This window comes from Bufo bufo, chromosome 5, assembly GCF_905171765.1.
Source record: "Bufo bufo chromosome 5, aBufBuf1.1, whole genome shotgun sequence".
Classification (NCBI taxonomy): Eukaryota; Metazoa; Chordata; class Amphibia; order Anura; family Bufonidae; genus Bufo; species Bufo bufo.
The window spans coordinates 74,635,481-74,649,501 of NC_053393.1; the positions used below are offsets into that span (position 1 = coordinate 74,635,481).

Genomic DNA, 14,021 nt, shown 5'->3' on the forward strand with positions numbered 1-14,021 from the left:
AGAGATCGGGTGCTGCCAGGCAGCAGGGGCAGTCATGTACACAGTTCTTAGTATATTCTAACTTGAAGCGTCCCCATCACCATGGGAACGCCTCTGTGTTAGAATATACTGTCGGATCTGAGTTTCATGCTCTAACTCAAATCCGATGGTATAATCTAACATAGAGGCGTTCCCATGGTGATGGGGACGCTTCAAGTTAAAATATACCATCGGATTGGAGAAAACTCTGATCCTATGGTATATTAAGATTATTAACTCCTGACTTTACATTGAAAGTCAATGGGGGACGGATCCGTTTGAAATTGCACCATATTGTGTCAACGTCAAACGGATCCGTCCCCATTGACTTGCATTGTAATTCAGGACGGATCCGTTTGGCTCCGCACGGCCAGGCGAACACCAAAACGACCGTTTTTTCATGTCCGTGGATCCTCCAAAAAGCAAGGAAGACCCACGGACGAAAAAACGGTCACGGATCACGGACCAACGGAACCCCGTTTTGCGGACCGTGAAAAAATACGGTCGTGTGCATGAGGCCTTACACTGTGTAATACACTGATAGTCAATGCAGTACAATACAGATGTATTGTGCTGCATTGAAACAGGGATCAGACCCTGAAATGTTGAAGTCCCATAGTGGGATATAAAAAAAAAAGTGAAATGAGTGTTTTTTTAGCAATAAAAAAATTTAAGTAAAAAAAAACTAATTAATTAAATAAAAAAATGCCCCTTTCCCATAAAAGCTATGTAAAATTCTAAAAAAACAAAACAAAAAAAACCCAGACATATTAGGTATCGTTGCATCCATAACGACCGCCTCTATAAAAAATATCACCTGATCCAACTTGTCAGATGAACATCGTTAAAAAAAAAACGTGCCAAAAAAAACTCATTTTTTGTCACCTTACATTACAAAAAGTGTAATACCAAGCACTGTTGCCGCAAAAAATGAGCCCCCACAAAAGACAATAGGCCGTACAATAAAAATTGGAGACACAAAAACATGATTGTTTTTCTTTCAAAAATGCTTTTATTGTGTAAAACCAAAATAAATATAAAAAAAAAATATACAAATTAGGTATCGCTACATCTGTAACAACCTGCTCTATAAAAATATCACATGATCTACCGCCTAAGGCCTCTTGCACACTGTCATAGTGCTCCTGTGGCCGTATTGCGGGCCGCATACGGCGATTCCGCAATACACGGGTCACCAGACGTGTGCATTCCGCATCACGGATGCGGACCCATTCAAGTGAATCCGGAGATGCGGTGCGGAAAGGAGGCACGGAACCACACGGAAGCACTATAGGGTGCTTCCGTGGTGTTCTGTTCAGTGCTTTCGTTGCGCCAAAATAGCACTTGTCCTAGCTTTTTGCGGAACGGATGGATCGCGGACCCCATTCAAGTGAATCGGTCCGCGACCCGCATGCGGCTGCCCCACGGTCAGTACCCGTGCATTGCAGACCGCAATTTGCGGTCCGCAGCACGGGCATGGAGCCCTTACGTTGGTGGGCAAGAGGCCTAAGGTGAATGCTGCAAAAACAATTAAATAAAAACTGTGCCAAAACAACCATCTTGTGGTAACCTTGCCCGAAAAAGTGTATACAAATTAGGGCTGTAGCTAACGGTTATTTGAATAATCGATTAGTTGTCGATAATTTAATCGATTAATCGGGAAAAACACCAAAATGGCAAAAAAAAGGGTTTATATGATTTTAGGTGAAAAATTATGTACAAAGGCCATATTAAAACAATTTTAGGAGTTACATAAGGCGCAGACAGGGGCCAGGGAGGCGCAGACAGGGGCCAGGGAGGCGCAGACAGGGGCCAGGGAGGCGCAGACAGGGGCCAGGGGGCGCAGACAGGGGCCTGGGGGGGGGGGGGGCACAGATAAGGGCCAGGGGCGTAGACAAGGGTGAGGGAGGGGGTGCAGATAAGGGCCAGGGAGGCGCAGATAGGGGCCAGGGGGGGCACAGAAAGGGCCAGGGTGGCTCACACAGGGGCCAAGGTAAGGGCCAGGGGCGCAGATAAAGGCCGGGGGGGGGCACAGATAAAGGCCGGGGGGGGGGGCACAGATAAAGGCCGGGGGGGGGGGGGGGGGGGGCACAGATAAAGGCCGGGGGGGGGGGGCACAGATAAAGGCCGGGGGGGGGGCACAGATAAAGGCCGGGGGGGGGGGGGCACAGATAAAGGCCGGGGGGGGGGGGGGGCACAGATAAAGGCCGGGGGGGGGGGGGGGGCACAGATAAAGGCCAGAGGGGCGCAGTCGGGTCAGGGGCTGTGCTGAAAGGGCCAGGGGGAGGCACAGACAAGGGCCAGGGGCTGCGCTGACAAGGGCAAGGGGGCATTGCTTTAATTACCTGTCCTGACCTAATCTATCTTTTTCTTTTCACATTCCCAGTATCCCACATAGGAACTACTAGGGGCTGGGAAATGATGGTGGCTGGGTCCATTGCCATGGGGGATCTGGGGGGGGGGATCTGTGGATGGCACTGTTATCGGGGATCTGTGGATGGCACTGTTATGGGAGGGAGGGATCTGTAGATGGCACTGTCATGGGGGATCTGTGGATGGCACTGTTATCGGGGATCTGTGGATGGCACTGTTATGGGAGGGAGGGATCTGTAGATGGCACTGTTATGGGGGATCTGTGGATGGCACTGTTATGGGGGGAGGGATCTGTGGATGGCACTGTTATGGCGGGGGAGGATCTGTGGATGGCACTGTTATGGGGGATCTGTGGATGGCACTGTTATGGGGGGGGGGATCTGTGGATGACATTATATAGCATCTTATGCAATATGTGTCATCCACAGATCTCCCCCATAACAGTGTCCCCCAATACACCGGCCCCGCCGCTCACAGCAGTATATGAGTGAGTGACGTTACGCCACCGCCAGCTCTGCGTGTTACCGGAGCTTCATTGGAAGGTAATAAAGATAATAGCGCTGATTTAAAGTTACTGCCAGTTAAGGAATAGTCTTTAGATATTATACTGCTGTGAGCGGAGGGGCGGGTGTAAGAGTACAATGACTGCACCGACCCCGCCGCGAGTTGCCGCCTCCAGCCCCCCCTACCTCCCGGCTGATACATCGCTGCGCTGTGAAGCATAGCAGCCAGCGATGTATCAGGGACTTAACTGCGGCGGTGCGGGATTCACGGGCCCCGCAGGCATAGCGCCTGACCGCCCGCTCCCACCCGCATAGCAACGAATCGGCCGATTATTCAATAACGGGATTCGTCGACCACGAATCCCGTTATCGAATATTATCGATAACATTGATTAATCGTTGATTAATATTGACTGATCAAAAAATAATATGTACCCAAAAATGGTACCAATAAATACGTCAGCTCTTCCCGCAAAAAAGGAGCCCCTACACAGGATGATTGCCAGAATTTTTTTTTTTAATATGGCTCTTAGAAAATGGAGACAAAAAAACATGATTTTTTTTCCCAAAAACGCTTTATTATGTAAAACTGAAAAGAAAAATAGAAGTAGACATATTTTGTCTCGTCATGTCCGTAGCAACCTGCTCTATAAAAATAGCTCATGATCTAACCTGTCAGGTGAATGCCGTAAAAAACTAAAATAAAAACTGTGCCAGAACAGTCATTTTTTTGTTACCTTGCCTCATAAAAAGCATAATATAGAGCAATCAAATCTCATATGTAACCCAAAATAGTACCAACAAAACTGTCACCTTATCCCGTAATTTCCAAAATGGGGTCACTTTTTGGGAGTTTCAGGGGGTCTTTAAATGTCACCTGGCAACTTAAAATTATCCCAGTGAAATCTGCCCTCCAAAATCCATATGACGCTCCTTTCCTTCTGTGCCCTGCTGTGCGCCCATACAGCAGTTTACGACCACTTATGGGGTGTTTCTGTAAACTGCAGAATCGGGGTAATAAACATTGAGTTTTCTTTGGCTGTTAAACCTTGATGTGTTACAGGAAAAAATTGATTAAAATGGAAAATCCGCCAAAAAAGTGAAATTTCCTTTTTCTTTTAATTCTTGTTGAACACAAAGGGTTAACAAAGTTTGCACAATCAGTTTTGAATAACTTGAGGGGTGTAGTTTCTAAAATGGGGTCATTTATGGGTCGTTTCCACCATGTAAAGCCCACAAAGTGACTTCAAAACTGAACTGATCCTTAAAAAAGTGGGTTTCGAAAATTTTCTTAAAAATTTTCTTTTAAAATTCTAAGCCTTATAACATCCAAAAAAAAAGATACAATTACATTTACAAAATGACGCAAACATGAAAGTGGACATATGGGAAATGTAAAGTAATAACTCTTTTATGATGTATTACTATCTGCCTTAAAGGCCTCATGCACACGACCGTTCCGTTTTTTGCGGCCCGCAAAAAACGGAGGCCGCCCGTGTGCCTTCCGCAATTTGCGCAACAGAACGGGCAGCCCATTGTAGAAATGCCTTTTCTTGTCCGGACAAGAATAGGACATGTTCTATTTTTTTTGCGGGGCCACGGAACGGAGCAACGGATGCGGACAGCACACGGCTCGGATGCGGACCCAAACAACGGCTGTGTGCATGAGGCCAAAAGCAGAGAAATTCAAATTTAGAAAATTGCAGATTTTTCAAAATTTTCTGTTAAATTTTGGATTTAAAAAAAAAATAAAGATGAATTATATTGACTCAAATTTTCCACGGTTATGAAGTACAATGTATGACGTGAACATTTCAGAATGGTTATTACCACATAAAGTGACACGTCAGATTTCCAAAAAAAACACCTGGTCTTTAAGGCGAAAAATGGCAAGGTCTTTAAAGGGGTTGTACCACAAAAAATATTCTACAGTTTTCAAACTGGCACCTGGATCTGAATACTTTTGTAATTGCATGTAATTAAAAATTAAGCATAGCCGCTGAGCTACCCAATAAATTGTATCTCTGTAGCGCCACCTGCTGATTGTTTTTTTCTTATCTCTTTGACCTGCTCACTGAGATGGCCGCACATGCTCAGTTTCATCCTTCAACTGCCTCCTGAGCTGTGATAGGGAGAGCTGAGACACGCCCCCTGAGCTGTGATAGGGAGAGCTGAGACACGCCCCCTGAGCTGCAGCAGAAAAGACACTCCCCTTGAGCTGTCAGCTTGATATAAATCTCACCGAGCAATTAATGGGGAGATCTCTGGATCCATGTGAGGTACAGGGCTGGTTCTAGCTTTGTTAGAAAGAGATTGTCATGTACTATATGATGTCCGATTTTCATTTTTTTTACATTAGTCATGGGATAACCACTTTAAGGGGTCAAAGTTTTGGAAAACCCTTCAAATACACCATCAATTGTAAAGTGGGTTTTCTTGATTCCAGGATAGGCTATCAATATCAGATTGGTGGGGGTTCGACTCTCTGCACCCCGACCAGTCAGCTGATTGAAGGGACACCAGGCGCAGGTCAGTACATCTGGTAGTGTCTGGTACTGCAGCTCACTGCTGCTCAGTCAGGCATACCCAATACCAAATGTACAAAGATGTGCCTGGTGACCCTTCAATGAAATCAGCGGGGTGCTGGGAAAGGTTATCAATATCAATTCCTGATATATAATATATATGTTCTGGAAAAAACAAGTTATACGAATGAGACAACCACCAACAAGCAGTATCCGGCACATGAAATGGTTTCAGTGCAGAAAGTGCACAGTCTCATTTACTGTTCCCTACATAGAGCGGAGACATCCATATTGCATCATTACTCAACTGTCAGGCCATTTTCTGATAAGCTGTCATCCACAGAAGTAGCGTCATACGGTCACCATGCTCATGCGCAAATAATATGCAAAGAGGTATCTCCCAAGGAAAGAGAACCATCTCGCTAGCGCCACCTTGTGGAAGTGGCTCCCTATGGCTCCCAAGACTTTTTAACAAGGTTGGGTAGGGATGAGCGAATTTCTGTTTTAGAAGTTCGAGTTTTGGTTACTGGAGAATTGCGTTACAGATCCCGTGACAACGGACTATAAGTTATGGTCCATGGTCTAAAACAGAAGTTCGCTCATCCCTAGTCTTGGGATATGACAAGGGAACATGCCAAGGTAGATATCCATCTGTTGTTTCGGGGTGCTTGCCCCTCATCAGTATGGAGTAGGATTCTGGCTGGCTGAGTGCGATGCCATGCATGCAGCTTAGGCAGGGTGCTGAATCTCCTTAAAGAGACCAGCCCTGTACGGAGACTCACTGGTAGTGCTCCATGGTATGGAGACTTATTGATGAGGGGCAAGCACCCCGAAACAGCCGTCTACGGATGAATATTTGGCTTGGTTATTTTCCTTTATCATGTCAAGTCGGATTTTGACTCATAGGGAGCCACTTCCACAAGGTGGCGCTAGCGACATGGTTGTCTTTTCTCAAGAGACACCTCTTTGCATGTTGTTTTCCCATGGAGCACTTCCAGTAAGTCTCTATACAGGGCTGGTCCCGTTAAGGACTGCCAGTATCCTGCCTAAGCAATTAAAGATGCCTTTCACTTGTTCCTCGTCCACCAGCAGACCTGGGCACATTACTCAATACTTTCACACTTGCATTGTTAATTCCAGTCTTGAGATCCAGCAGAGGATCTCAATACCAGAATTAAACGGATCCGTTTTGATTTTGAACATCATCCATTAGGATGCGGTTGTGTGACATCAAAACGGAACAAACCGAATCCGGGTGACTTGGATGGGTGATGGATCAATTTTTTTAGGATCAGTTTTTTAAACCGGACACAAAACGGCAGCTTGCAGCGGTTTTGTGTCCGGTCATAAATCGGAATGCAAGACATCCTGATGCATCCTGAACGGATCTCTTTCCATTCCAAATGCATGAGGACTAAACGGAACAATTTTTTCCCGGAATTGAGATCTCAATACTGGAAATCAACAATGTAAGTGTGAAACAACCCTAATAAAGTATTAATATATTCACTTAGTCACTTATAACACCTTTTTAAGTTTATTATTCCATTAGGCTTCATTTACACATAGGGAAGAATTTATCATGTCCTGCACTCCAGAATTTTGTCTTCAAGAAGACGCAAAATAAGGCTTTTGTGATTCTTTGAAGTCACTTGTGCAAACATTTTTGAAGCTTTTTGCATTTTTTTCCACCACTCACTACAGTTTGGAAAAGTAGGTAGAAAAGTTTGTCTAGTTAGCTATGTTAAAGGGAACCTGTCACCATGAAAATGTAATATACAGGCAGCATATTATAGAGCAGGAGGAGATGAGCAGACTGATTTATAGTATTATGGGAAAAGATTTAGTAAAACTTGTATTTCATTCATTTAAATTTCTGCTCATTCTGGGCTTTGAAGTCCAGGAAGTGGTCCTATCAGTGATTGACAGCATTCCTTCTATGAGGAGACGGTCCTATCAGTGATTGACAGCATTCCTTCTATGAGGAGACGGTCCTATCAGTGATTGACAGCCTTCCCTCTACGGTCCTATCAGTGATTGACAGCCTTCCCTCTATGAGGAGACGGTCCTATCAGTGATTGACAGCCTTCCTTCTATGAGGAGGAGGTCCTATCAGTGATTGACAGCCTTCCCTCTATGAGGAGATGGTCCTATCAGTGATTGACAGCCTTCCCTCTATGAGGAGACGGTCCTATCAGTGATTGACAGCCTTCCCTCTATGAGGAGACGGTCCTATCAGTCATTGCCAGCCTGCCATCTATGAGGAGGAGGTCCTATCAGTGATTGACAGCCTTCCCTCTATGAGGAGATGGTCCTATCAGTGATTGACAGCCTTCCCTCTATGAGGAGGTGGTCCTATCAGTGATTGACAGCCTTCCCTCTATGAGGAGGTGGTCCTATCAGTGATTGACAGCCTTCCCTCTATGAGGAGGAGGTCCTATCAGTCACTGACAGCCTTCCCTCTATGAGGAGGAGGTCCTATCAGTGATTGATAGCCTTCCCTCTATGAGGAGGAGGTCCTATCAGTGATTGACAGCCTTCCCTCTATGAGGAGACGGTCCTATCAGTGATTGATAGCCTTCCTTCTATGAGGAGGAGGTCCTATCAGTGATTGACAGTCTTCCCTCCTCATAAATGTGGCCACTGTGTGAAACTGCTATTTGAGATCAACCCAAGATCCACCTCTAAATCTTCTTACATGTCACTGAACGTGCCAGAAGACGTTATCGGTGGGGGTCTGAATATAATAAATCAGGTTATAAAGAAGCTTAGACCTAGAAAACAGACTGATACTACCATGGCGTGTACCCACTCACCGAGCATGACAAGTTTCTGCAGAGTTTCTGAACTAGTCACATAGTGTTGAAGGGTAAAAGACTCTGGCGGGATTGGAGGTGGTGGTGTTAGCAGAGCAGCTTCCTCATCCGTGAGCACGTCCAGTGGAGAAATAGGAGGAACATCTTCCAGCGCTTGCAAAAAACAAAACAAAAAAAACATAAGAGTTAGGCTACTTTCACATTAGCGTTTTCAATTCCGCTACTGAGATCCGTCATAGGATATCAATAGCGGAAGAAAACGCTTCAGTTTTGTCCCCATTCATTGTCAATGGGGACAAAACTGAACTGAACAAAACAGAGTTCACCAAAATGCATTCCGTTCCGTTTGATTGCGCTCCCATCGCGGACAGAAGCAGCGTTTTTCTGTCCGCGATGTGGTGCGGACTGCGGAGCAAGAAGGATCCGTCCTAGCACACAAGTCAATGGAGACGGATCCGTTTTCTCTGACACAATAGAAAACTGACTTTCAATGGTGTTCATGACGGATCCGTCATGGCTATAGAAGACATAATACAACCGGATCCGTTCATGACGGATGCATGCACTTGTATTATGGTAACGGAAGCGTTTTTTGCAGATCCACGACCGATCCGCAAAAAAAACGCTAATGTCAAAGTAGCCTTAAATGCATGTGTCAGCAATGTTAAACGAAGTCTGTCACTTCCAAAATCTGTTTGAAAGTAAACACACCACCATGGGGGCGGTGCATCCAAACATAACCATCCCAATTCCAGTTCTCTAATCCCAATTCTTCTTTTTATACTAATAAGGTTTCTGGTGCACCATGGGCAGGGCAACGCCATTGGGTGCACCGCTACTCTGACAGTACCGCCACCCAGCTCCTCCCCTTAATTGTCAGTCCCTGATGTTTTGTAGCCAATAGCGATGACTTAGGGTCCATTCACATGTCCCCAACGTGTTCTGCGGATCCACAAAACACGGACAGCGGCAATGTGCGTTCCGCACTTTGCGGACCGCACCTTGCCGGCACTAATAGAATATGTCTATTCTTGTCCGCAATTGCGGACAAGAATAGGACATGTTCTATTTTTTTCGGGAACGGAATTGCAGACCCAAAAGTGGTCCACATCGTAATGCCCCATAAAAAAGAATGGGTCCGCAATTCCATTACGCAAAATGCGGAACGAAATTGCGGACGTGTGAATGGACCCTTAGGGGAAGCCAGGTGGGCTGAACAGAGAGGCCCCACCCACGGTGCACCGAACACCTTATTTGCATAAAAATAAAAAGAAGCAATTCTCAGGATTCGAGGACCAGATTTTCAAAAGAAAGGTATGGTTATGTTTCGGGCCCCTACGGTACAGACTCCCTTTACATGCCAGGAACAATTCCCTGTCCGGACACACTTTTGGCATATCTATAGACTTGTATCAGGAGTATTTCTTGGCATGAGTGCTGAACGGACACAGAAAAGATGGTGTGAACAGACTCCTCGCCTCAAGTGCCTGGGAAACAAGTGAGGACAGTTTCACACTTGCGTTGTTAATTCCGGTTTTGAGATCCGGCAGAGGATCTCAATACCAGAATTAAACAGATCCATTTTGATTTTGCACATCAGGAATGGCTGACGGATCTCTTTCCATTCAGAATGCATGAGGACTAAACGGAAATGTTTTTTTTCCCCGGTATTGAGATCCTCTGCCGGATCTCAGTACCGGAAAACAATGCAAGTGTGAAACTAGGCCGATTCAGACTATACATTGCCCATAAATTGGCCTCAGAAGATGGACGCTAGTGTGTGTGCACTTTAGCACCCATTTTACTTCTTTCCTCCAAGGCCACTAAATACACAAAAATGAAGACATTTTGCCTTGACTAAAAATATCCTACCGTTCTGTGTACACAGCTTCTAGGAGAAGCTACGTGTCTCCATGCGTAGACTACGTACTAACGCTGTGTGTAGGCTGATCCTGCCGTCATGCGCCCTTGACATGCCTTGTCATAGGAAACAATGTAGTGCGACCTCTAGTCTGAAGGGTGGCACAAGACACTGGTAGCCTCCTCTTAATGTCCTTTGAACCCCTTTGTCATGCACCGCCCTTCAGGTCCTCCACCAGGTATAAAATGGTTTATCAGTTTTGCCCAGAGTGTTCCTTTAAGCCAGTGTTTCCCAACCAGTGTGCCTCCAGCTGTTGCAAAACTACAACTCCCAGCATGCCCGCACAGCCAAAGGCTGTCCGGGCATGCTGGGAGTTGTAGTTTTGTAACAGCTGGAGGCACACTGGTTGGGAAACACTGCTTTAAGCCACTCATTTTTTTTCTTTTAAAAGGGTATTTTTTATTTTATTTTTTTAATACAATGGATTATTATTTTACTAGACTGACAAACGCTCATCTGTGAATTTTTTTGTTCTAATTTAGGCTACTTTCACACTTGCGTTTGGTGCGGATCCGTCATGGATCTGCACAGACGGATCCGTTCAGATAACACAATCGTCTGCATCCATTCAGTACGGATCCGTTTGTATTATCTTTAACATAGACAAGATGGATCCGTCTTGAACACCATTGAAAGTCAATGGAGGACGGATCTGTTTTCTATTGTGCCAGATTGTGTCATAGAAAACGGATCCGTCCCCATTGACTTACATTGTGTGTCAGAACGCATCCGTTTGGCTCAGTTTCGTCAGACGGACACCAAAATGCTGCAGGCAGTGTTTTAGTGTCCGTCTCCAAAGCGGAATGGAGACAGAACGGAGGCAAACTGATGCATTCTGAGCGGATCCTTTTCCATTCAGAATGCATTAGGGCAAAACTGATCCGTTTGGACCGCTTGTGAGAGCCCTGAGCGGATCTCACAAACGGAAAGCCAAAAGTAGACTTACAGCAAAAGATTTGTGTTATGATTCGGGCTCGGTGGCTTTTCAGGGTGTGACAAGTGCTGTCGTACCTTCTGGGAGGAGATCCATTTCCACTCTGGATATTACAATGGTCTCGAGTTGACTTTGGCTGATGGAAGGCAGATTGCTCGCTGGGTGGGAGACCTTTACACCATTCTCAGGGCTGGATTGTGTACTGGCTGCTCTTGACTGAAAAATGCTTTTCCACACTGTGTTTTGTATCATAAAAAACTGACGGGAAAACCGATGTGAGGAGAAAGGATCATCGCTCTTCAGCTGCCGAGGGGTTGTGGCCACAGAATTACGCAGAGCTGACAGCAGACATCTAGCGCCCCTCTGACACATACACAGAGCCATCCTTCACCAAAGAAATCTATAAAATAAAAAAAATACAGTAAAATTCCTGTAATTCTTATAGTCTGTGGTGAGCCCTAGCATGGTACCGTATTCTATTATATTCATAGGGTCCTATAAAGGCATGATATAATAATAAAAATACAAATAAAAACTGTAATTACAAACATAATAACAAATACAAATAAAGAATAAAAACAGTAATTATAAACACAATAATAATAACAACATAGAACAAAAAATAAATAATAAAAAAAATGTAATAGTAATAAGGCATAGAAATGGCCCCCAATATATACTATAGACCCTGCCAGAGGATAAATGACGGAATAAAATGGAAAGCTAAAAAAAAACTATAACTATTTGCTGTCGTGAATACAAGTTAATTAACATGTTCTATGAATCCAAAAATGGTGCCAATGAAAACCAGAACATGTCCAAAAAAAAAAAAAAAGCTCTCATTTGACTATGCTACTGTAAAAAGAAAAAAAAAATCTTGGAATGTGGAATTGTGATTTTTTTTTTATTTAAATAAAAAATAAAAAAGTTTTTGTTATCTCTGTGTATTGTAATAAACCACAGAATAAGCATGCACAAGGCTGTAAGTGCTTGGAGATCTGCAAATCACGGATCACAGCCATGTGCATGCCGCCATCTTCTTTTTTCACTACAATAGAAATGTCCTATCCTTATCTCCAAAACTGACTTGAAGACGGCGCACACAGTGTGAAATGAAATAAATGTGTCCGCATCCAATCCTCAAAAAAAGCAGATCGTATGCGGACCAGAACCAGGGTCGTCTGCATGAGCCCCAAAGCCAACTTGTCATTTACACTGCACTGTGAACGGGTTTATGACAGACCATCAAGATCTGATTGTCAGGGGTCCGACACCCTGCACCCCCACTGGTGAGTGCCTGAACTACACGGCGCTGTCTTTGGGGCGCAGGTTACTGCAGCACGACTCCAGCTGAAGTGAACAAGAGCAGCGCTGGAGGATCCGGCTCCATCTGCTGCACAATGGATGGCGCTGTGTTGTTCCGGTGCTGGGGCTACTGCAGAATCAGCGAGGGTGCGGGATGTCAGACGATCAGATATTGATGGCCTATCTTTAGACTAGGCGATCAATAATAAAATCCTGGAAAACTTCTTTAAAAAAAAAAAAAATGGCATAAAAATAACTATTTTTAACTTCATTGCAAAAAATGGATCCTTATAAAGTTAAAACGATGAAAAAATACATGAAAATAAAAAGAGCAAAAATTTTAAAAATTGTGTCTTTTAACACCTAAAATATTCAGTGTCCGTAAGTGGATAAAGAAGTGTGTGAAAGGGGCATGCTGCGGTTTTAACTCAGTCCAAAACTCCGGAACACTTGCCGGAATGCCGGATTCGGCATTTTTACCCATTGACATGCATTATTGCCGAATCCAGCCCCGAGTGTTCCGGCAAAACGGACCCGGCATTGCTCTCTGCGCATGCTCCGACCGCAAAAAATGTGAAACAATAAATAAATGCTGGATCCGTTTTTCCAGATGACGGATCCGGCATTTCAATGCATTTGTCATACGGATCAGGATCCTGATCCGTCTGACAAATGCCATCATTTTGCATTCGTTTTGAACGATCCGGCAGGCAGTTCTGGCGACGGAACTGCCTGCTGGAATCCTCTGCCACAAGTGTGAAAGTACCCTTTCACACTAGCGTTAATATTTTCCGGTATAGAGATCCGTTATAGGGTCTCAATACCGGAAAAAAACACTTCTGTTTTGTCCCTATTCATTGTCATAGGGGACAAAACGTAACTGAACAGAACAGAATGTTCCAAAATGTATTCCGTTTTGTTCTCATACCAGAGAGCAAACCGCAGCACGCTACGGATCCGCTGAATTCAATGGGTATACTCATTCAAACGGGAGCATGTATTAAAGAGATATTCCGGTCAGATTAAGTTATCCCCTATCCACAGGATAACTATTAGATCAGTGGGGTCCTACCGCTGGAACCCCCACCAATCACGCTAACGGGGGCCACGTACTCCCTGCAGCTCCACTCAAATAAATATAGCAGCTGCTCAGGCATGCATGCGGCCACTCCATTAATTTCTATGGCACGTGTACGTGCGCGGCACCTCCTTTCATTTCCGGGGGTATGCGGTCCCCGTTCTCGTGATCAGTGGTGGTCCCTGTGGTAGAACCCCACCGATCTAATAAATAGCCCCTAACCTGACCAGAATACCCCTTTAATTTACTTCATTTTCTGGACCAAACATCCCGATTTCAGTGTGTGAAAACCTCGGAAAGCACATGGAAGCCATCTATGCTAGGTTTGTTTTTCATGGACCGGTAAAACAAAAACCTGTCCAGCCGAAAGCTGGCATTTCACCGGAAAGCGACCAGATCCCATTATAGTCAATGGGGTCTGGCGGTGAACGGCAGTATCTAGCTAGGCCGGATCCGGGGAACTCAGACAGGCTGTTCTCTGTGGTCCACAAATTGCGTAACGGAACGCGCAGCCCATGATAGAAATGCCTATTTATTTTTTGCGGGCC

General features: G+C 44.9%; 2 protein-coding genes across 3 annotated transcripts in view; one reads left to right on the forward strand and one right to left on the reverse strand.

Moving 5' to 3' along the window:
* The window catches only part of MTERF3 (mitochondrial transcription termination factor 3), a 51,409-nt gene that overhangs the window by 35,538 nt on the left and 1,850 nt on the right, over positions 1 to 14,021 (reverse strand). For both annotated transcript variants that reach the window (XM_040431667.1, XM_040431666.1), the window contains exons 2-3: positions 11,168 to 11,490; positions 8,236 to 8,388 (exon numbers count right to left, since the gene is read on the reverse strand). In XM_040431667.1, the coding sequence (XP_040287601.1) occupies positions 8,236 to 8,388; positions 11,168 to 11,474 (460 nt within the window). In that variant the 5' untranslated portion in view covers positions 11,475 to 11,490. The remainder of the gene's footprint in view (positions 1 to 8,235; positions 8,389 to 11,167; positions 11,491 to 14,021) is intronic.
* The window catches only part of PTDSS1 (phosphatidylserine synthase 1), a 105,546-nt gene that overhangs the window by 23,638 nt on the left and 67,887 nt on the right, over positions 1 to 14,021 (forward strand). The window lies entirely within an intron of this gene.